This window comes from Brienomyrus brachyistius, chromosome 15 (assembly GCF_023856365.1).
Source record: "Brienomyrus brachyistius isolate T26 chromosome 15, BBRACH_0.4, whole genome shotgun sequence".
Classification (NCBI taxonomy): Eukaryota; Metazoa; Chordata; class Actinopteri; order Osteoglossiformes; family Mormyridae; genus Brienomyrus; species Brienomyrus brachyistius.
The window spans coordinates 18,422,984-18,448,309 of NC_064547.1; the positions used below are offsets into that span (position 1 = coordinate 18,422,984).

At 41.6% G+C, this 25,326-nt stretch overlaps 1 protein-coding gene and 1 long non-coding RNA gene across 2 annotated transcripts; one reads left to right on the forward strand and one right to left on the reverse strand.

The window, feature by feature from the left end:
- The first annotated feature begins 22 nt into the window (after window positions 1-22).
- LOC125709306 (cytochrome P450 2C15-like) lies at window positions 23-8,445 on the forward strand. Its single transcript, XM_048977604.1, has 9 exons — window positions 23-327; window positions 2,131-2,290; window positions 2,973-3,122; window positions 3,979-4,139; window positions 4,442-4,615; window positions 4,923-5,064; window positions 5,824-6,011; window positions 7,142-7,283; window positions 7,806-8,445. The coding sequence occupies exons 1-9, from the start codon at window positions 31-33 to the stop codon at window positions 7,988-7,990; spliced, it is 1,599 nt and encodes a 532-aa protein (XP_048833561.1). The 5' UTR covers window positions 23-30; the 3' UTR covers window positions 7,991-8,445.
- Window positions 8,446-8,699: 254 nt separating this feature from the next.
- LOC125709322 (uncharacterized) lies at window positions 8,700-11,126 on the reverse strand. Its single transcript, XR_007382676.1, has 3 exons — window positions 10,990-11,126; window positions 10,317-10,703; window positions 8,700-9,975 (listed from the first exon to the last, which is right to left on the reverse strand). It is a non-coding gene; the product is annotated as an uncharacterized LOC125709322 (long non-coding RNA).
- Window positions 11,127-25,326: the final 14,200 nt, after the last annotated feature.

Here is a 25,326-nt window from a genome sequence, read left to right on the forward strand (position 1 = left end):
CCTGGACCTTTATGACGTAAACAGGAATGCATGTATTTTGCAAGTATACAGATCCCTCCTTCTGCTGGGTTTCACCAGCGAAAAGCCATCAAAGCTACAGAAAGAAACACGTTCCTCTGGTTAAAAAGTATTATCATGGAGTTTATGGGAGCGCTGGGTTGGGGAGACTTGTGCACAATCGCGCTGTTCGGGATATTATTCCTGTTTTTCGCGGAGATCTTAAGGATCACGTTTCCCAAAAGCAACATTCCTCCGGGACCCAAGCCGTTTCCTTTTGTGGGAAATGTTCCGCAAATAATTAAAGATCCAATGAAGTTCATAAATGAGGTAAGACAATTCAGCAGACACGCCACATAGTCTTAGAAATGTGTCTAGGCGTGTGAAAATTACATTTATAGAATGTATTGAATCCAATTTTCCTATATTTTGAACATTCTGTAAGAAACATTCGAGCCAATACGAGTTTAGACAGTTAAGTTATTCCTTTTGTATAATTGCTGTCTTTTTGTACAGTTTGCAGTTTTAGCAATGATAGCGTTGATTTGCCATGTTTGACAATTTTGTTATATATTAATTTTTCAGCGCTAACTTTTGTAGTACACAGACAACACAATTAACAATTGCAATTACCATAAAGTGCTGCATACTATATTTGTGATCACGAGAAATCCAAATACTAGTTGAAAATATTTAACTCTATTATACACATAATACCATATAGTACTACTAACACAATAAACTCAATAGTACACAATGACACAATACGCGTAGTAAAACTTCGGAGCGGTTGGGATCGTATTTATTGAAAGCTGATAACAGATTAATGTCTGACAACTTTTTTAAGCGTTAAAATGAAGAGCAGCGACACTTGTTTGCTTAATTATTCATGAAAGTATTAATAGGCGTGACTGTGGTAGGAGATTAAGTGAAAAGTAAGTAATTGCGGCTTTTCAGAAAGAGTCAGTCCTGTCTTGTCATGTCCATTGGCCTGTACTGGCTTGACATACATACTGTACTTACTGGTTTATTGGGGTAACTTGTCGAATTTAAGGTAGTCTGGGCGAAATGTTAGTGAACGAATATGAATATGAATCTGACAGATTGCGGGGTGGACGGGCAGGCAGGCAGCGGGGAAGGACGAGGCGGGTAGGCTATGGCGTAAATGAGGGTTTAATCGGGATGACTGTGGAACAGCGACGTAAATTACAACAATGACCGACATCAGACAGGGAACGGCTGGGCACTATCGGGGAAGCACACGTGGATGATGAGGGGGCGTGGCACACACGAAGATCGGACGAGCTGGGCGTGACAAAAAAGACCCAAAATGGACACTGCATGCGGAGTACTTGATTACTATAAGCAAATTATTTAAACAGAATTTGTACTGGAACGATCCTGTCCCAAGCTTTTTGATCCATATAAGCGGCTGATCACTGTAAGCATGATCACTTTAAATGATTTTCCACTGTATATTCATGGGCCCTCGTCAGGTGCTGAACCCCCTGAATCTGCCTGGTGTCCATGCCTCTCCAGCACGCTTGCCTTTCACCTCCAGGGCTGCGTCTTTGATTCTGACCCTAACACTGTGCATGTGAAGGAAATACCTGCCAGTGCCCTGTGGGTTCCCTGGTTCTGCCCCTGGTTCACAGATGTGTGGTTTAGGAGAATCTGTGTGTGTGTGTGTGTGTCAGAGTGAGCAGGTATACCTTACCTTATGGGGACACAAAGTCCCCACAATGTGATGAATACCTGTTTTTTTCCCTTATGGGGATCAGTTTCCAATTTAATACAAATCTGTGACTGTAATGAAAAAATGTAAAAACTCTTGTATTTTGTTTGGTTACTTATGCTTATGGTTCGGGCTGCGTGGTGGTTAAGGTTATCATAGTTCGCATTAGCATTTTTCCCATAGAAATGAATGAGCAGTCCCCAAAAAGATATGATTACACAACAGTGTGTGTGTGTGTGTGTGTGTGTGTGTGTATACAGTACACAGTGTCACTTGATAAAGGCTCTTTAGATAATTGACACTGGAGTAAGACGATTTATGATTGCCAAGCATCACAACTGAAGTTAATCTTCAAGGTATTTTATGGCATTAAAAATAATGTTTAATGTCTTTGACAGATGAAAAATTATGGAGAAATCAGCTCTCTGTACTTGGGTCGCCAGCCATCTGTATCGTTAAACAGCATTGGTGCTGTTAGGGAAGCTTTGCTGCAGAATGGATCTGACTTTCTGGGAAGACCTTATATACCAGTTCTAGACTGGATTATTCATGGAAAAGGTAATTATACACACGGGTATCTGTGGACTCTGTTTTACACCTAGAGCTGATTGGCAACCCATACAGCTTTTTCTACTTTTCTTGACATTCAGTCCTAAAAGGTAATTCCATAAAGTTAATCTGCTTCAGTTATTAAGCAATTAAAACCACTTGTTCCAGATCATGACTAGTAACTTGCCACATTCTATGTACTGTACACACTGTATATATCAATCTTTCTCAACCCAGCCCTTGGGGACCTTCTGACAGCCCAAAGAGTCGGTTCTTTGCTCCCTCTCCCTTCCCAACATACCCATCCCAGGAATTTGGTGTTACTGATTGTTTGGTATTGCTATGCTGGAGGGAACAAAAATGTGGACTGTCTGAGGGTCTCTGAGGACTGGGTCTCAGCAGAAAAGGCTTTTCAAGAGTATCTCTGAGGAATTCCCATGTACAAACCGCTCAGCAAATACCCTTCAGCGAGTTAGGGTATGTTTACGGGTATCTAATGTCTGTGCACTTTTAAATTCTGTTGTTGTTCCTTAAATTCTGTTTTCTGCAAAAACGCGTCAGTCCCCTGTGAACCTGATCAATCAAGTCAATTATTAAAAACAGATCGATGGATTTGTAGGTCCCAGTGATGTTTGAAGAACAGAAAATTGTCCGGATGTTATGTCATCCTAAGGGTTTCCTGTTTCCATAGGGATTGTAATGGCCAATGGTGACTCTTGGAAGCAACAAAGGAAGTTTGCCTTGCACACGCTGCGGAGTTTTGGATTTGGCAAGAAGTCACTGGAGGAGCGTGTTTCTGAAGAGGCCAGATGTTTGGCGGAAGAACTGGAGAATCAGGGAGGTATGGATTCTGGACACCTGACATAATGGCCAAAGAAAGGAAAAGGGACGATTCGGTTCCTTAAGCTCATCCAAAGTCCAACAAAACACACTTAGTGACATTTACTTTTTATTTAATCATCACTAATGATGTTATTGTACAATTGAAATCCATATTGTACGGTATAGCAGATAAGCTTGATTGTTTGTCTGTTATCCAGAAAAAAACATGAAAGAACAGCATGTAAAAGACATAACCCTTGACCACACATTACTTAGAGCTTTTTTGGGAAATAGTTGAAAATTCAGAGAGATACTAATTTTATTAATGCCAATGCTTTTTAGGAATGTACAAGAGGATTGCATATTAGGGGTCTGGTTTGCAAAAAAGTTCTACTAAGTAAATGAAATGTGAATTTCCATTAACACATGTAATGTGGCAGTGAATGTACTTGTATGCTTATAGTGTCAAAGGAGGCTGTACATTTACTGTATCGTATCCCATATTTCTCTGAAAATACTGGGGAAAATGTCAATTTACAAATGAGGAGCATTAAAACAGTGTTCATGGACATTCCTGTCTTTTAAATGTCATTATTCCTTAAATAGCCCCAATTGCCTGGATAATAGCTTCGCAAACATAACAAGTTTGAGTAGGGAATCACCCAAGTTGCCTTCACAGGTATTGGGCCTGTGATTGGACTAAATTATCGAAAATTCCACCCATTTCCATTATCGAAAATATCGAATCCCAACTTCCAATTCTGTTAACAGGCAAGTGTCTACAGTAAAAAAAATATGCATTATTATGACACTTTTGACAGATGCTGTATGTAAATATGCCTGAAAGTGTAGTGATGCATGATGCTGTTTTACAGACAAGCCCTTTGACCCACAGTTCTGGCTCATGAACGCCGCATCCAACGTCATCTGCTCCATCGTTTTTGGGAACCGCTTCGATTATGATGACGACCGGTTCTGTCACCTTCTGCACATCGTGAACAAAAACATCATCATGGCAGGTTCTGTGATCGGCCAGGTATCCTTTACATCATATTAATTATGCCTAGTTTGCATTCTGCACCTGTTTATCAGACATAGATCGTAACCTTTTTGTTCTGTGTGTTGCTATATTGAGAAGAATAGAATTAACGATTTAAAATTAAATTTGCAGCATATGCAGCACAGCCAATTTTTGTTAGTAATACCGGTTCAGGTGTCTTGAATTTAAACAAAGCTCATTCAAACATCATGCGGGAGAAAACCTCCTTTATGGTGGAGCTGAGTTTTTGTATCAGATGTCTGCTTAATGGATGACAGCATGAACTCTTTGTCCTTCAGATCTTCAACTTGGTTCCCATCATTAAGTACCTCCCTGGGCCCCAACAACAGATCCAGCGTAATGCTAAAGAGTTTACTGCCTTTATCAGCGAGGCTGTGAAGGAACATCGCACGACGCTGGACAGGGAAAACCCCAGGGACTTCATCGATGCCTATATTATAGAGATTGAAAAAGTAAGTCAGAAGCCAGCCAGGGTTGTGGGGTTGTTGGTGCTCATGGCTGTGTTGGTGAACTTCTCCCCGTGTTCTTGTGGAGTTCCTCCCTCTACCTGGCCTCAGGATGCTGTAGGGTGTGTCTGTGGGTTTCCTGTGATGGCATGGTACCTCCATGGATTGATATAGTCTCCTCTGTGCAGAGTGACTGGCTCCACGTTTTTCATGACCATGCACTGAATAACTGTCTATATAAAACAATTTAAGTATATTTGCACGATGCTGCTTTATTGAGTGTTCTTCCTTTGTCTCCTCTCAATCGCAACAGCAAAACTCAAACTCCGACTCAAGTTTTTGTGAGGAGAACATGGTTTTCTCGGTCGCTGATCTTTTCCTGGCAGGAACAGACACCACTGCCACGACTTTGCGTTGGGGTCTGATGTTTATGCTGGAACATCCTGACATTCAAGGTACCAAGTTCCTATAGTGAAGCACCATGTTGCTGAAATGTGGATAATAGAAAACATCAAAACAACATGGTGTGACTATTTTAGAAAATGTATGTGGCTACATTTAGATAATACATCTAACTTGTAACTGAGGATTAACGTTTAACAGACAACAAATACCTTCTGCACCTTGTAAAGTCTACTTTTGATTGTGTGTTAAATATATCACCTGTTGTTTATATGGGGAAGCCTAAATGCATCGATAATCCTGTTTCACAGCGGAGGATGGAGTAATCTCTAGGGCAGTGTTTCCCAGCCCAGTCCTCGGGGAACCCTGGACAGTCCACGTTTTTGCTCCCTCCCAGCTCCCAGCCAATCAGGAACACCAAATACCTGGTACAGGTGTGCAGGGAACTGAGAGGAAGCAAAAATGTGAACTGTCCGGGGTTCCCCGAGGACTGGGTTTGGAAACACTGCTCTAGTGTCTGAAAGGTTGCTTACTTGCTGTCTGTCACAGAAGGCTGCAAACACAATTGCTGTCAAATTCAAACCCCATCTTGTTTAAATAATCTCTTATGGCTTTTGGTGTTTTTATGCCAATCTAACTGATGGGTCTCACTTATTCTCAACACACAATGAATGTCTTGTGATTATGTGTGTTGCTGTGTAGTTTCTACATCGGTTTCATATCTGTCGTTTTTAAACGTGGCTGGGAATGTTACGTGATTAAGCGTGATCTGCACCCGCAAATGCAATTTCGACCTTCCTCCAAAACGGTAGAGAGATGTCACCAGGAGATCGCTGAAGTCATCGGCTATGAACGCCATCCCTCCATGGAGGACAGGACCAACATGCATTATGTTCTTGCCACCCTGCACGAGATACAGAGGTTTGGCAACATCACACCGGTGGGAGTGATGCGAGCAGTCACCACGGATACACAGCTACGGGGCTACAGCCTGGCCAAGGTGAGCAGACAAACCCAATTTAAACCAAACCCAGATCAAGGCTCCTTATTTGTCACATCACTTGGCAGAGTGCAGTAAGGGGCAGATTAACTGATCTGGAGACCCTTGGATGACAGTATGTCATTAGTGTAACACCTGGGTCATTAGTGTAACACCTGGGAATGATTGACACAGTTTTAAGACACGAGGAGCCTTAACTTTAAATGCAACTCAAGGAATGCTTCAAATAAGAGACCATGATGGGTCACAATGATCTAACCGAGACTAGAAACAAGGATGAGAGAACGTAGAGGCCTCACATGGGTTACACTGAGGAACATCATCTAACCCCTTCAACACGACAACATGTTCAACATAGATAACAACCAAGACTGGAATAGAGAACAGGTCACAGACACCAGTAATGAGGGCTAAGCAAGGGTCAGGAGTGGATCCTTACTGTATGAATGAATGAGTATTACATTCATATAGCACTTTTCATGACATCCAAAGTGCTTTTTATCAAACCAATGGGGAGCCACTTCATTAACACACTTAACTAAGGACTATGACATTTAGGATATCCAGGGAACACGGGATGTAGATATAAACTAGACACAGGACTAAATACCCAGCTAAAGTAGACAGGGTTTAATGATCATGTAGACATTAAAGGTTAGGACCTAACCAAGGTACAGAAACACAGGCAGTATAATATGTACATAAGGTGATACAAATCAGAGTTCTGGGACGTACTGTAAACTCCCCAAAAGTCCACCATTGTTGAGGTTGGCCTCCGGCCAGCCATAAGGGATTCAGTTTTATATTCATCAGCTGCTACATCACTCTTTCTTTATTAGTGTACATTTTTTATGTTCTATCTGGCTTTGCAAACGTGAAGAATCTGCTTCCGTCTCCTGCAAAAATAAGTGAATGTGTGCCGTGTGCTCGTCACCACTTAAACCGTAACACGCAGGCACATGCAGGACCATAACTTTACTCAGGGGGGCGAAATTGACTATTGGGTTCAGCAGTATAAGAGGGGCCTGAATTATTGCCCACAGGCAGAATGACAGTTCGAAGATACATGGATATTCTCACTGTCAATTTTGGCATGATGATGCATTCTTCATTGTGCTTTTTACTTACAGGGAACTCAGGTCGTTGTTAACATGACTGCAGTTTTCACCAACAAGGACCACTGGAAGTTTCCAAATGAATTTAACCCCGGAAACTTCCTCGATGATGAAGGAAAATTCCTGAAACATGAGTTCTTTGTGCCATTCTCTTTGGGTGAGAAAAACTTTACTGTGCGACTTTGCAGACTGATCTCAGTGCCTTACCTTGCCCAGTGTGTAGCCCTGAATGTGTCAGTGCCTTACCTTGCCCAGTGTGTAGGCCTGAGTGTGTCAGTGCCTTACCTTGCCCAGTGTGTAGCCCTGAGTGTGTCAGTGCCTTACCTTGCCCAGTGTGTAGCCCTGAATGTGTCAGTGCCTTACCTTGCCCAGTGTGTAGCCCTGAATGTGTCAGTGCCTTACCTTGCCCAGTGTGTAGCCCTGAATGTGTCAGTGCCTTACCTTGCCCAGTGTGTAGCCCTGAATGTGTCAGTGCCTTACCTTGCCCAGTGTGTAGCCCTGAGTGTGTCAGTGCCTTACCTTGCCCAGTGTGTAGGCCTGAGTGTGTCAGTGCCTTACTTTGCCCAGTGTGTAGCCCTGAGTGTGTCAGTGCCTTACCTTGCCCAGTGTGTAGCCCTGAGTGTGTCAGTGCCTTACTTTGCCCAGTGTGTAGCCCTAACCATCCCGTTTCCCATCTCAGGCCCCCGGTTGTGTCTTGGCGAGCAGCTCGCCAGAATGGAGCTTTTCATCTTCTTCACGTCGTTGCTGCAGCGCCTTCGATTCACCCGCCCCCCGGGGGTGACATCCAGTTACAACAATGGGATCTTTGGCCTTATCAGAAGCCCTAAGCCCTTCAAGCTGATGTGCCGCAAGCGGGAATTCTGAAGCTGAGCTACGAATTAAGTCTAATCTGTCCGGTTCCTGCAGGGACTTGAATGCACTGTACTTCAGGAGACTTGTCTGGCAAGATAGTGCATATCAATATTACTACATTTGGTTACTATAATGTATTATCGCTAGTTACCAATATTATTAACAATTACTCCAGACACCAGATTGTATCATGTTCCATGATTTGTTCTAGACCAGGCATCAGCAACCCAGTTGAAAAGAAGAGTCATTTTCAGATTTAAAAAAAAAAAAAACTATGCTAACTCCTAAGCTGTCTGAACAATGAAGGTTTGCAATCTTACTTAAAAATCAATGTGTGTTCGTACAATCCAGACATCGAGAAGATATCCAAAGATACGAGGTCACAAAAGTGACACTGAATATGTCGGCACAATGTTCTCCTCCTGTCATATTAAGTACTTTGAGGGAATAAATGAAGTAGCTGTGAATGTGTACGTCTCTGTCCGTTCATCTCTACATGCCTGACGTTCATCCTTTACTTTTCTGTTTTTGACATCTCTGTTTTGTAGCTGCCTTGTAACGATTTGTTTCGATAACTTTTGTTATGTGTTATAGATCGCTTTTCAAAATGTCCTCGCTAGCTGTAAATGAAAAGCAGTACTGATTGGACCAAATATTTTTTGACGTAATGATTTTATACTTATAATACAAAAGACAAAAAAAATGCCAACATTTAACCAAATATTTCTGTAAGTTGTATATTTCTCTTTTTTCCTTTACGTGGAAACAGTGGATGTGAATTTGCTATACTTATTACATATATGAATATTCCATCCATCCATCGTCTAACCGCTTATCCTAATCAGTCAGGGGGAATATTGATATTGTCCATCGATATTTCCTGACGGCTTTCCAGTCTGGGGTTGCAAGAGACACACTGGATGGGACACCCACATACTCAGGGACACCCGCATACTCAGGGACACCCGCATACTCAGGGACACCCGCATACTCACGGGAATTTAGATGTGCATTTGTTGGGACTGAGCAAGGAAAGTGGAGACTGCAGAGGGAACTCGCACAAGCAGGGACATGTAATCTACAGAGACAGGAGAGGCACACAACCTTCTAGGACATTAGAGAAAACAAATCCAGCATCGTTTTTAAAAGTTTGAAATTAAAAGAATTAAATAATCTTCGTGATATTGTTGATACCAAACACTGGTTTTATACAGCTCACAGACACAAACCTTGAGTATTTAAAGTTTAAATTGAGTATAATTTAAATCCACAAAAATCCACAAAAATATCAGCAAAAAATATAAAGGTCACTTCATTTTTTACAATTCACATTATGCTCTTACTTCATTCTGTTACAGGTTTGTAAACTGTCTAATGATAATGCTCACAGTTCTTGTATTGTAATGATGAATTATGATACCGGTGATTGTTATAAGTAATGCCTAAACAATATCTGTTAAAATACAAGGCTTGTAAACATTCTACACAATGAATCTAACAAAAATTTACATCAAACATCTTAAAAGGAATGCTCAAATTTTCCAAAAAACTTCCAAAATAATTTCTACCAGAGCTTTATGGTTTTTTTTTTTTTTTAAATTATGGCCATTTTGCTTATGATTTTGTATGACATCAGTACACGATACACACGTCACTTATGTTTAGTTAATGAAAGCTATGCCTGTTCCAGAAAATAGTATATAACTATATTGCAGTCAGGTTCGATTGACCAGCTGGGTGGATGTGGGTCTGCACACCAATACCTCTCAGTTCCAGTACATCCGTCAGGGAAGCCAGCAGATGTTTAGTAGACACGAAGCTATCTAAAAGAGCTGGGTCATAAATCATAGGGCAGGACTTCCGAACCTGTGACAATGGGACACCATTTGGATGTTGTTCCAGAAGGTTCCGAATTGATTCCTTCAGCTTGGCTTTCTGGTCAGTCTCTACAGGAGCTGGCTCTGGTAAGCAAGCCCCCGATTCAGATGATGTTGTAACTAAAGGACAGAATTGGTCTGTTTAATTAATTGAGTTAATTAGTGTTAATCTTGTGAACAAGGTAGACATAAATCTAAGAAATCAGCATTTGTAGGCTACTACTTTGAAATCATGCCATCAAGCCCTCACACAAAAACAGCAGCTTAATCTATATGTACCTTGATTCACCCAGAATACTTTCAAACTTAAAAAAAAAAAAAAAAATCTATGAGAACCTAGAACCTTAGCTACAAGGTATAACTTCATTCACCCACTTATCTAAGCTATACCAACAGGTTGGGCTGGATTCCGGTCTGTTTAAGTTATGCACAACGAATAAAACGTAATTTAAATCACGTACCCTTATTCGGTTCTTGCTGAGTTCGATGCTGAAGAGCATCTCTATATGACTTGGTTCTAGCTTCCATTCCATTGAGTCCAGGCTTTGAAAGAAGTGTAAAGCGTTCTCCATTGCTTTCAGGTTGATTACGGTAATAAGCTTCCGCTTGGTGTGTATTTTCTGACTTGATCCTGACAATTTGCTCCCCGCCTGACTCCATAAGCTCCACATTATCCCTCATGTAATGGAAAAGATCAACCAGTTTCTTGAACCCGAGGCTGGAGAGGACCAGCGTCTTGCAAAAATGTTTCTGATAAGCACCACTGAATTCGGAGACTTTAAGTCCTTCACGGGACTTAGATAGCAATTGAATGACCTCCTTTACGATGTTATCCATTTCCCCTCTTCCTAAAAATAAAGTTTTATCGTGAGTCACTTTGTAAAACCTGAAAAACCAATACACTGTCATTGAAAACTCAGCAACTAATCCATAAATATTAATAAAATATAATGTGTATACTAGCGATTTCCTTATAGGCTACATCCTGGTTACATGCTCGTACATACAGTAATATATAAATCATTGTGCATCAGTTTAACATGTAAAATGCAGAACATATAGTCATATTAAACTTATAACAAAATTTAAAAATGCAATTTTGAAATATGTTTATTGATTATGAATAAACCATACCTTAGGCTGGTCCGATCTTCCGCTCCACGTCTAGTGAAGTTCCGCACTTTCGGTTTCGTTTACGCCGAAACCGGTGTTTTTACAGTCTGTTGTGGTTTTTCCTTCCCAGCCAATCAGGAGTTGCGCAGATCTTCCCATTCAGTCTTTATTACAACAGCGATGTGACAACTAAGGCTGGACACTCTGCAGTGTTGGATAATCCTGATTCTTACACACTTTTCTTATCTATACATATTCTGTGGTGAATCCAGATATTGTGGGACATCTGGGAATGTGGATCAGTTTCGCTTTGACATTTCTGAAACTGAGTGCAAATATTCTCATAGTCGCACTCCATAAAATTATGGAAAGCCTTCCCAGAAGAGAGGCAGCTGTTATAGCTGCAAAGGGGGAACCAACTCCATATTGATGCCCATGGATTTACAATGGGATGTCATAATGGTTCCTGTGGGTGTAATGGCCAGCTGTCCTAATACTTTTGTCCATATAGTGAATCTTGAAATCACAGCCAACACCATTATTACCCTTAATAGCTTGAAACACACGGCATACTGTCTTGCTGAATTACTATTAAAATTGTGGCTTAATGGACGGAAATGGTTCCTGGAAACTCTTAATTACTGCTTATGTTATTATCTGTCTCACTTGATTGTTATTTTAGACAAACACACATGTTAAATGCAAATGTAATTATCAACCTCACAGCCTTGCATGACTACTTTGAAAAGCCTTCGTATTTTTTTCGGTTAGTTTACGTGGATTTTCCATAGGTTTGGCTCGGTTAGATCATCGCAGTGTCCAGGGGTGTGATAGGGGCCTGAAGACCCTGGCAGATTCAGGGTGCCCAACACGTTATAGGAAACAAACATTCTTTATAAACACGTAGGCCTATTAGTTATTTCAAAAGTTTGTACCCAAGTAATATTGCCATATTGCTAATTGGTGTATTTATAAAGGAAGTGGTGGCCTCCCACTGAAAGAAATACTGGAGGTTATATCTAGTAACCTTTGTTTTTGGTGCACTGCTAAACATTCTAAATAGCTGGAATGTTTCACTATCATTCTATTAATAATAAGTGGCGAAGCAGCATTAAAATGATGAAGCACTGGCTGATTGTATTAAATACTGAACAATAGCATTAAACAATAGCATTCAATAGTATTAAACAATATAATATAATTGCATTACAAAAACCTGTATGGACCTTTGAATGCATAAAAGTATAAAATTATATCATTTAAGTCTGGGTATTGGAGCCCAAAATGACATTTTGTCAGGAATTTCTGACTCCTCTGTGCCCAACTTTTTCTGGAATGTTCCCCATCTCCTTCTGTCGGTTTGATTTCCACCTCTGCGGTGTCGCTGGTGACATCATTCCTCCTTGTCACAAGACAAAACAAATGATAGAATGTTATTATTTAAAGATGCCTGAACTAGACTATATGTAAGGAATGATGGATATACACCCCTGCGACCCTGAATAGGTCAAGTGGCTGTAGATACTGTAAAATGGATGCATGGATGGATGCATGGATGGATGGACATACATACATGTCATATGCTCAGTCTTTTTCCCCTTGAAGGAAATATACGATCTGTTTGCTATCAATTATTTTCACAACAAGCCCGGCAGCGTCCCCACTGCCTGACGCGCTACGTGCGACTATGGCAAAGATATTGGTTGGTCGGTCTGTCTGATCTGTGTTCAGCAAGAAAAGTGAAAAGACAAAGTTAAACAACCGTATATGTGAACCTTACAGGGAAGGTAACTCATTTTGAATTTACAGCCACTGCAAAGTAATCTGACCTTGGACTCAAAGCGCCGAGTCGGAAGAGGAAGGACAAAGGAAAACCTGACATAAAACCCACTTCCATTTAACAACACACTCAGTTTCAGAAATACCACGCGATTTTGCCAAGTGTGACCTTCACAACTCTAATCATATACTATAAGTTTTAAGTATTTTACACATACAGTTGTTGACGGAAAGACGCACTCTGTGGGTTCTGGAGAGAAGAAGGTAACTGGACCATGAAAGAGATGCTTTGAGATCACCGAGAAGCTCATTTTACTCAGTAGATCTCTGGGGACATATTCTAGTGGGCAGATAGAGGAAACAGCCTTCGAGATACCGAGTCCCTCAGCACAATACACCCGCCCCTCGGAAGGCAGACTGGCCAGCGCGCGCCGGCAATCTTGTTTGTCCAAGGCTGCAGATAAGAGTGATTTATTGCCGTCCGCTTTTATTGAATTCGCGAGGGCAAACTGAACGAAAAAGAGAAAGGATAAGGAAAAAAATAAAAATGTATTTCAAACTAAATTATTTAAAAAATAAATTATATATATATATATATATATATATATATATATATATATATATATATATATATATATATATATATATAAACTTTTTATTGTGACAAATATGTACGACATTTGAAGTTTGTCATAAGGTACAATATAACACCGTCTGAGCACAGCCACTAGATGGCACTTTTGTACCACTTTTTAAAGAGCTGTCAAAATTTGATTTCCGCTTAAACGATTAATACACATGGGTGCAGTACTGTAATAAATTACATACTACTAAGTCCTACAGAAATATCATCCTTTGTGGTTACGTGGAAAAGGGAAGCTTAAGAAAACAAACATTCTTTATAAACACGTAGGCCTATTACGTATTTCAAAAGTTTGCACTCAAGCAATATTGCTATATTGCTAATGGAGTACTGGCGTACATAAAATCATGAAGCACAGGCTCATTGTATTCAATACTGAACAATAGCATTAAATAATAATAAATAAATAATAGTATTCAATAGAATAAAAAATATAATACAATTGCATTACTAAAATTTGCACTGCGTGCATCAGAAACACTGTATCATTCATTTACATCACATTGTACAATCAGTGCTACTAAGCAAAGCAGTTTCGTGTTATGCATGGTGCTGTAAAAAAGACATCATTTTGTTCCCTTCTGTCTATTAATGACAGTAGATATTAATGACCGAATTAACTAACAAGAAAACAAAACATAAATCACAAAGCAAAATGTCACGAAGAAGCAGCTTTTATATAAGGTTGGCTTAGCAATTCGTTAGTTGTTTTCATTATTCACTGTACAAAAATAGATTTATTAATGTCTTTTTATTGCTTGGGAACTGTGAAAGTATTGCATCTGTCATCTATTGCTTTTAAAACGATCAGCAGGGATGCCGGTGCTTGTTCGCCGAAGAAACACAGAACTACGGATTCCTGCTTCTCGTGGATGGAAGTCAGAGGGAAAATGAAAGGTAGAGTTTCTTAAGTGGACAGCATGTACAATAAATTGATTGATACAGAAGGAAGACCCCAGAAAACACCTGCCAGGACCACAAAGCTGTGAAATAAAACTAAAATGTGTTCTCAGACAACCTGTTACAGCCAGTCACAGAGATGGCCTGTAGGGATGGAAATGATTATTCTATTCAGTGAGGCGATTCTCTCCGAACAAAAAGATTCATTTCATTGATTCATTGATTCATTCATTTCTTTGTCGGTGGGGAGAGGGTTTCTTTATATTTAATACAATTGTATTCAAATAGTAGCCAATATAATTAATTCACTTTTATGTAAGTTAAATTGATTGAAATTTATTGATAGAAAATTAAAATCTCTATCTATCTATCTATCTATCTATCTATCTATCTATCTATCTATCTATCTATCTATCTATCTATCTATCTATCTATCGAATACATCAGTATTTCGTTGGGCCTAGATATTTCACTTTATGCTAATTACGTTCTCTTTTACGTCCTGTACATCAGTACTCCGATGGGGAGTGGGGGTCACATGGACCACAGTGGACAAGCAGTGGATCACTTAGCCCTATTGAACAAGATAAATGAATCAGACGAGCCTACCTTTCACAGTCCCTCAGGGCACGACTTACAATCATATATATGTGGGGCAGTGTGCGGTTGCACAGTCCCGCACTACATACAGTAGAGAGCGCGCTTATGCGGCGAATATCCCTTTAGCGCAGTGAAAGCGCCAATTTACATGAATCATACACTTCACTACACATTATGCAGCGTCAATTGCCCGTTCTCTCCAGTAGTAGACAGTAACGTTTCACGCTACATGTTTTCTATCGTGATTTGGGCAATTAATGACTCTCTGTTAAACGGTTTGGCAGGAAATGAATTTGCCAGTGAAGTATCCTGCTGCTCCGATCCGATTAATACTTGATGGGAAGTTTAAACTCTTTATTTGACTCTTGGATTGACGTTAGAATAATAATTATTCTGAAGGAATGCTGCATTACCACCATCCTACCACTTAAATTGTCGCAACATGCATTATATTTCGGAGCCTCATTAATAGTCTACAGAGTAAAACGATTATCTGGGCAATTAAACACACACGCCTAAGTTTTAAAGCCTTTTCTCGTCTATATGATTAACATTAAGCTGTGCAGACGCAGGACAGTCTATCTAACCCTAACCTGGACGCATTTCCCGGAAGGCTAAAAAACTAAGGTATCGTGGAATGCTGAACCCTTGAGTACAAAGCTGAATGAAAACGGATGAAAAGTGATTCGTTGTTATATTAATATCTTTGGTTCATTTATGGTTAAAGATTATGACATTAAGTTAATGATTAAGCCAGTTGAGTATCTAGCTATTGAAAAGATCAGGGGCTAATGTCCAGTTTACCTGGGGTTTGACATTTTTGTTTTTGACGGAAAATGGGCTTCGGGGCTAAAATACTCGGGCTATGACCTCGAGTGACCAGGCCGAACGACGCCCATGGACGAAGCAGCAGAGGAAAAAGAGAGTCAAGCAGAAGTCGTATAAATGCTTTGCTTCGTTCATCTTGTGTGAAGGTGTAGAGACACAGTCGCACCGTAGGAGAATCTCAGGACTGGCACTCACATGCCTGCGTCAGTGGGATATAAGTTTCATCATTTAAATAAACAGCAAGATAAGCCTAAATCGTTATCAGGCGAATGGCTGAAAAACCCTCATAAGAAATAATACTTTGCTGTGTGTAATGGGATGCACTTAATTTCACGCCAGGCTACTGTAAGTTGTGTTTTTCGTCGTGACGTTAAGTAAACAAACATAACGAATTAAAGACAGAGTGAATTAGGGATTTAACATCTGTTTAGACTTAGAGGATACAAAATACAATACTTTTTGCATTTTTAGTGTTTTGATTGCTTTCACGGATTTTTTTAAATATAAAAATATACAACGTAAAAAGTTACTGCTTTTATCGTATTTTGGGGAAATCCAGTCCCCACAATGTAATAATTACAAAAATGCATTTCAGATTGACTGGTGACTCTAAAGCTGCCTATGAATAATTCTGCCTCGCAGATTTACTGAAATAAAGCTTCAAAATGAGGTAATAAATTAAAGCAGCATAATAGATCCAAATAAATTGTCCAAATAAATTGTGTCATTTCTGTTTCAAAAAAATAATAGAATAATAAAAACGATAATGGAAATTTCAGTAGTGACGAGTGCAAAGGGGGAAAAAAAACTCTCTAGGGTCTTTATCGACTCGTATTGCTGTGAGGATCCTTATAGGTGTGAAAGTGGTGTCTTGCACATGTGTGCAGGGGAAAGGATGGGGGGTGCCGATTTGTCTGAAAAAGAAAAATAATATCTCAGTGTCTAATTGTGCAGAAGATGCTGCAGCTGACAGGAAAACAGCATCAGAGCTCTTTGTATATTCCTTTTGATTCCCTGATTTGTTAGACTGCTGACATCAAAGTATAGTGTTTGGGGTGAAAGCACAGTGAGAATATCACTTCGAAATCACGTGCCCTGAAAACCGGGATGAGCTGCTGAGCCTGTTAATTTCCACGTTACAGGTGATTAATAACAGGTAGAAAAAATAAAAAGTATTGCCCGATTCTTCTTTTTAAAATATTATTTTAAATGGTGCTGTAGTTTATTGTTTCATTCCAGTTGTGAAGCTTTACATGATAAAGTTTTATTTACATTTATTACCATTATCCTTTCCGGTTTCAGTGCACGTTAGTGGTATGAAATGTGCACAGCATTGATTTAAAAGGCACTAGAATAATTGTTATTTATATATATATATATATATACATACATACATACATATATATATTGTTTCAAAATAACAGCAATTAATTTGTCAGTACTTAGGGTATGAGTAACACTACTGACTATTAAACGTAGTAGATTGTTTCTTGCAGTTTAGCTGGAGTTTGTTTACGCATGAGAGTATTATTAGTAATCAGAACAAGGTGGCCCGATGTCTGAAGGGTGTGGAGCTTGTGTTCAGGGTGTGTGGAACTTCCATGTTCTCGTTGTGTTGGGTTTCCTCCACCAACGTATTGTTCAGTTAGGCTTAAGGGCATCTCCAAATTTCCTGCAGTGTTGCATGTCCTCCAAAGGACTGGAAATCTGTCCTGAGATTCCCCTGCCTTGTACCCTGTCTGGTGTCACCTGGGATATAGGCTCCAAGCCCCCCCCCCGTGACCTTGCCCTGGTAGATGGCTGGTTGGATACACAGGAAGACATGACGAGGGACAGGCACAGAACACGTGGCTTAATGTCAATTACAGGAAGGACATAAACACAAGACAGAGGATGTTTCAGTCAGGAAAAAAAGATTAAAAGTCAAGCCCAGGCACTAGAGCTGGGGAAAATAATCAAGGCTGCAGGATGTGAAGCGGGCAGGAGGGAATCGGTGCAGGTTTACTGGGCAGAGAATAAAAAAATCTAATTATAATAAGGAAGAAAATGTTCTCAATCACATGACATTACTCCTGAGACAGCCATTTCTCCATGGCTGCTTGCTAAAAATACTGGCTGCCATTGAGAGCTACACACAATATTAGTAGGGGCCCAAATATAGGTAATAAAGAAGAGATATTACTAGATAATTGTTATTAATTATTAAATTAATTACACGTATGTCTGTTGGGGCTAAAACTGAAAACAAGGGTACGAGGAGGAGTGCCTGTGTGACATCGACCTGGTCTGCCTGGGCTCGGGTGTAACCTAGGCGTAAAATGGAAACAGTAATCAGGCAGCTGACAGTAAATCCAGTTCCACCTGTCAGCTGGGCCCTGTGCTATCATGCCTCTCCATTAAGAGAATGTCAAAAGCGATTGCAGAGTCTGCCCTTCAAGGGGCCCCGATGGCGAGATGCCATGTTACTGTCCTGTGGGGGGTGGGGGGGGGTGCTCTGTTAAAATGTAAATTGCTTTTGCTGACCCTGCGCAGTGCGCTGCCTCTCAAAGTGACCCCCCGCCTCTGGGACGTGCCCCATCCTGCCCGTGTATTCCCCCATACTGTAATCTGCTGCTTACCATCTGACGGAGGCCACACTGATGTTTCGTCAAATTGTTTTGTATGAGCGATGCAGCGGATTTGATAAGAGCACCTCCCACTGTACGTTTGCAGTGTTTGTATACTATGTCTATTATATGTGAAATTTATAATTGATCTTTCAGATGCCACTATAGTTACTGTACTAGAGAACTGAATGGTAGGTTGTGGGTTCAAATCCCATCCCCAGTTCTGCATTATGGAATTTGCATGAGTTTCTTTCTGATGCTATCGCAGAGCAAAAACACTCATGATGGGGAACTGATGTCTCTAAATTGCAGTGATTGTGTGGGTTTCTGTCCTGCAGTGCACCGGCATCCCATCACTGTGGTCCTGCACTGGAGAAGCTGGTTATGGATGTTATAGCTAAAACACACCTCTTTAGGTACATTTGTAATGAAGCACTGAAAGATGAAAGTAAGAGCAGCAGATATGGCAAATGATTTAGAACAAAAAACAAAGACTTTCAAAACATACCCAGAGGGATGTTGCTCTTTCGAAAAAGTGGGTCACGCGTCCTGGGATGTTACACAGTGAAAATTAGACAGCATGGTTTTAAAAGGTGGCCATGCTTGTCACAACAAGCCGGTCAAAGCTGTTTAAACATGATGCAAAATAAAGCAACTAGGTTTCAGGTCTCCATTCAATATCCATCCATCCATCTATCCAACCAACTAAACCACTGACCTTCCTACAAGAGTTAAGTCCCATTTTAAATATTTGGTATGATAATCACCCCAGCGGCATGATGGTGCAGTGGTTAGCACTGTTGCCTCACACGTCTGGGACCCGAGTCTCCGCCTGGGTCACATGTGCGCGGAGTTTGCATGTTCTCCCCATGTCGTTGTGGGGTTTCCTCCAGGTACTCCGGCTTCCCCCCACAGTCCAAAAACATGCTGAGGTTAATTTGAGTTACTAAATTGCCCGTAGGAGTGCATGTGAGAGTGAATGGTGTGTGAGTGTGCCCTGCGATGGGCTGGCCCCCCATCTTGGGTTGTTCCCTGCCTCGTGCCCGTTGTTTCTGGGATAGGCTCCAGACCCCCCGCGACCCAATAGGATGTGGTTTGGAAAATGGATGGATGGATGGATAATCACACCTTTTTTTTTTGACAAACTGGAACTGGAATTGTAATGACATGCTTAATTAATATTAATATTATTTATTTATTTATCTTCATTTATCTAGGAAGACCTTTTGAGATCAAGATCTCTTTTACAAAAGGACCCTCGCCGAGACTGCAGTGTGTCAACAGGTACAAAGAAATATAAACACAGACAACAGAAGCATACAATGACACAAAAACAAATATTGAAACAAAGCGGAGTGTATTTCAAAACAATTACATGAACTCAATTCAAAGCCCATTATGTTCATAGATTCAAACACATCCACAGTGACAGGTGTCTGAAGTCTTACAGCCTTTTGGAGCATCTTCCATGCAGCCCAAAGAAACATAAAACTGTCCTTGATAACTGTGATGGGAACTTTGGGAATTGGTGACTGCAAACGATCTCTAGAGTGCAAGGAATAGCTACCCACATTGTATTAGAGTCAGGAATCACCGTTCCAGTTTGTTTTAATATCGAGCCTTGATTTCATCACAGCTTCCATCCCTTAACTGATCCTCCCTGCCAGCCCCCCCCATCCCTTATTTAAATACTGAGTATCCCATCACAATCTCATATGCCATGATTTCAGCGGCATCCCATTTGCTGGAAACGAAAACACCCTCAAGGGACAATCAAGCAGCCAATCGGAAACCCGCGTCATAAATGGGTGGAGCCACACCCTCATACAGGCAGTCCGGGATGGCAGGATCGCTGTCAGGAAGGGAGGCACAGCCTCAATTGACAGTAGCTCCCTGTCACCTGCAAATGATAAACAATGTCCCGGAAATCAGCGGTTCCATTGTACTGTGGCGGTAAATTTAGCCGACAAGAAGTTTTTCCGCACCAACCTCACCCCAAGTTTTACCGCGGCTCTCCAGCTCCGGTCAACAAATTTTACCTCCCCCACCCCAGTCGGCAATATATATACAGTATTATCATAATACCAGCCAAGCACTGGCAGGCACCCCGCCCTCCCGGATGCCCCTCATCTGCCTGCCTGAATTTCCCTAAGGTGGGATGTCTGGAGATGTTAGTTCACCCACCCTGCAATCCAAAGAGCTTGTAAAAATATTCTTCCTTCTTCTGTTCTTCTGCCTTAATGCTGAAGCTGAAGGCACCTGTCTAATATCTACGTTTCTGCCTCCCAGTCTCGAATGCCAGCCCGCACATCCTTTCAGTCTTCACAGCTGCCTGTAGATCCTCCATGATGGTTATTAGAGTTCCTCTCTGGTTGACATCCCAAGTTCTGCAACCATCTCATGAAATTGTGACAATACTGTAATACATACTGTAATAACCTTCTAGCATATTCAAACAGACACCTTTCACTAGGCTTCGGTAGTATCTAATTTTTCATACCATCTTCCTGTTTAGACATTATACCACAGTATACTGTATTTGCACAGTATTTTGAGCAGCTCAGTGGTTAGCACTGTTGCCTCACACCATTGGGACCAGTGTTTGAGTTTCCATCACGTTTCCATGTGTGTGAAGTTGGCATGTTCTCCCCGTGTTGTCATGGGGTTTCCTCTGGGTTCTCTGGTTTCCCCTCACAGTCACAAAAACACGCTGAGGTTAATTGGAATTACCAAATTGCCCATAAGTGTGAGTGAATGGTGTGTGAGTGAATGGTGTGTGAGTGAATGGTGTGTGAGTGTGCCCTGCGATGGGTTGGTGCCCTATTTCGGGTTGCACCCATAGACTCCGGACCCCAGCAACCCTGAGTAGGCCAGGTGGTTACAGAAAATGATTCTGTTATTCTGGTATTTTAATCCAAATGGGCAATTTCATCGTTGGGAACCACCAGCCTCCCCATCCCGGCTCGGCTAATTTCGATGTCAAGATTTTAAAATACTGTGGTGTACCTAAAATATCACGCCACAGAGTATTACTGTAATACCACCCAAGCCTAACTTTTACCATCCTTACTTCAAGGTTAAATCAGCTCTTGACACCTGTCATTAATCCCCAGACCACAGACTGTCTGTTTAATTCAGTGTTATTCAAAATCCTCAGCTAGCCCTTACAGAGAGCACTCCCTTACTCTCATCGCTTAGGTGTCCCTTCCACAGTCTTCGTAGGACTGAACTGCTTCGGTTGGTGGTGGCTGGTAACACTGTGGTAATCGCAAGTTTGCCAGTTCAGATTCCATAGTCAGAAGAGTTGCCACATCTCCATTGGGCTCTGGAGCACCCCCCGCCCCTCCCGACGCCCTGACAATGCTCCAGGGGCACTGAGTGGTTGACTGACCCTGTGCTCATACCTCAAGCTTTGCTCCCGCATGTGTTTGAGTGTACGCACATCTTAAAAAGCAGAGCATGATGGGATATGGGGAAAAGCATTCCAGTGTAGCTCTACTCGTACCTATACAAATGGTAAATAAAGATTCGTTTCATTAGCATAAAAGAAGCACATTGTTCTCCAGCAGTTTTCCTTAATACTGATGCCCAGCGTTGCCAAATGTTGCTGGCCATTGTGCATTTATTCATCCTTTCATTTGCACTTAAAACGCGAGCCATAACATCCAGCACTCGTAATTAATTAAGACACGCCGACGATCAGCACCGGAGCAAGAAAAACAGCAGAAATCAGCTGAAGCACAAAGGAGAGAGAAAGGCAGGCGGAGCTCTTAATGCAGAGGAGTAGCAGAGCCTGGAGTCGGCACTCAGAGTGAAGATGCAGTGAGGTCCTGTCAACACCCAGCCAGTGCTGAGAGTAAATAAATAAACAGGCGCCAGGTGTGAGAGTCTTGTGGGACGGGTGGCACTTAATGGATCGCCGGGGTCAGTGCACCTGAGTGATACCGAGGCAACAAACTGTCTGTTCTCTCATCGGTAAGTGTCCGGTGCAAGAGGACGATATAAAAGAGATATGAGTGAATAGATTGCTAAATGCAGAATCCCAGGAAGTGCAAAGCAAAAATCTCCTAGGGTGTTTGAATCATTTTTATTTCGATTTTCCAGTTATTAAGTTAAAGTTAAGTACATCAGCCCCGGAGATCCAATAAAATGGCGTATCCTTTCAGAAAACTGTGCCACAGGTATAGCTGAGCAGATTGTTAGACGGGTAAATATTTTTTATAAATCTTAAGGCATCAGGCACTCTGTGTTAGTATGGTAAACAAAACCATGGGATGAGGCTGAAACGAGCTTATTTTTTTCATGACTAGAAGGGAAGAGGTAGGGCTGATATGACACAAACAGCAACCAGGGGCTGGGCAGTAATGAGGCATCAGCATTAACCTGAGAACCAATAGTATAGCTCCGCGATCTGGTATCCAGGTTACTAGGGGGAGGCAAGCCAATACACAACCACTTGTACACTTATACACAGGGGTGCCGTAATGGGGGGAGGGTTAGAATAGTTCCAAGGGCCCCCTGAGTGATAAGGGGCCTAAATTTGGAACATAAATGGATTGGTCCGGGTTTAGGGCCCAATGTGATGTGCTTTCATGCTTTTCACAATCACAAGTGACACTCCTGATGCCGGTCACCTGACCTTCTTGGCCTATTTTCCCACAATGCCTCCAGTTATATGCAGTCGGATTAGCCTAAACCAGATGTGTCAGCGAAAATGTCAGCGAAGTTTAGGCCTCGGAGCCTGACACCCTCAGCAACTGTTTTAATTCATTCCACCTTAATTACCTCCTCCACTCATTTAGCCCTTTATTACATCACCGAATCTTGAGACGGGAGCTGAGGTTAAGTGAGAAGAGGCTGGACGTCTTTCCAAGAGACCCATTGTAGATTGGGAGGCACGGCATCTGAGGACCAGATGCATTCATCTAAACCAGGAAGTTCACATCACCTTCATAACTTATTGCAATTTTAATTCATGCAAATCAGCACAAAAAAAAATGTCACCTCACAAAGCGCTTCAATCTTTTATTATCTGCAAAAATAGGTGTAGGATTATATTTCCTTAACAGGCAATTATCACCGGACGCCTTTTTTATGACCCCTGCTCACCCAGCAGAAAGAGAGAATAATAGATTTGTGAAACTAAAACCTCAGGAGTCTGCTGGGGACAGGACAACAAAGACTGAAATCTCCTCAGCACCTGAGAGGCCACCCAAAAATATATATTTATAGGGAGCTGAACATTATAATATGGATATCGGCTGGATACCATTATTCCAAGAATACTTTATTCCTATCTGTGGCCATTTGAAATTCAGCTTTTGAAACCTCTGTCCCCTATGAGAGTTATGATGGAAATATTCACAATAACCATGCAGTTTATGTATTAAAAAGGTCAGAGAAAAACAAATCCGTCAATATTTTTTTCCTAATGTTTGATCATGACCCTGGCAAGACTAGATTTTTGAGCACAGCTTTAAAATGGTCTCAGACTTACTTAACGATTTGTCGCCCCATTCATTGCTTTCAGTGTTAATCTTCTTCCTTCCACCTTCACAAACGCACAAAGATAGTGCTCCTTTATGAGAACCATGGATTTGCCTGCAGACAGCCAGGCTGGCCGTTCAGAAGCGAACGGGAGACCAGAGGTCTGGAAGGGAGTTTAAAGTACAGGAGCCAGGGCAAGGCACCTGACGTGCTGTATCGCGGGCGGCTTGAAAGGGAGACAGGCGAAGGCGGAAAGGTTAATACGGACGTCTTTCCTGCCAGAGAGGCGACACATCACTTTGCGGGAAGCAGCCTCAAGCACGGTGCAGCCCCTCGCTGGGCAGGAATATTTTAGAATATTAATTGCGCACTTAGTATGCTGTTGTCATATGGATTTCATTAGTATTCTATCAATTCAATGAGCCTTGAAAGACCCAGATGGTACGTCTAGTGCTCTGCCTTATACAGCCACATTGTTTGATTCAGCGTCTTGTTTGTATTGGTCAAATTTATGAATATATGTGTGTCTAAATCTACAATCAATAATATATATTCACAATGGTAGAAATGAGTGGGTGATTAATGCGTTCTTTCAGTACGTGCATTCTAGAAGCAGGATATGGAGAACTGATGATGCAGGATTTATCACCAAGACCGGGACAGTCCGATGTCCTATTCAGCGGTGAACTTCAGTAATCCTTTACGGGAAGAACACTCGTCTTTGCGGACAGAACTTGTTTTCTGCATTCCTGCAGTGATGCTCATGACACAGAATCTGGAGAGTTAAACGATGAAATCCACCTCTGGCTGTGGGCTACGGGTTCAGAGCTTAGCTTTGCATGTCTGGAATGTGCATGTTCTCCCTGTGTTGTGGTAGGTTTCTTCCTTCTCCCAAAGTACCACGATCTCCCCCAGAGGTCCAGAGACTTGCTTGTTCGGTGCTTGGGCCACTCTGACTTGGCCTTAGGAAGAGGATGAGTGTCGGAGTTTATCTGAATGCTCAATGTTCTTGTCCATGGCTTCCTGTGTCTAACGGCCTTCACTTCTGGATCTGGATTCCATCTCTGCGTCTAGGAGATGGTCACTAAAAATCGATGGACTGTTAGCTGGCATTTATGCAGCATAAGATTTTTTCAGTCAGATTTCATTGAACAGTTCTGATTGTCCTGGGTTGGGGCGACTTGTCCGGTGCCCCTGGATCACTTGTCAGGGGGATGAGGACTTTGCTCAAGGGCCCCGCAAAGATCTAGCTTTTCTGCAGGAATTCAAACTGGCAACCAACCAATCACAGGCATAGAGGCCTAACCCACTGAGCCAAACACCACCCCCCCCCCCATGCTTTATGATCCATATTTCCACCTTTTAGAAAAGGTCTGATACTGTAAGTGACTGAGGCGTCACTGAATTCCAACCCGTATTAGAATGCAAACACAACGCTGATTAAACTGATACAGTGTGAACATTTATGTATGTAAGCAGACACTATCGGCCATGTACAAGCAAAAAAAAGTGTGG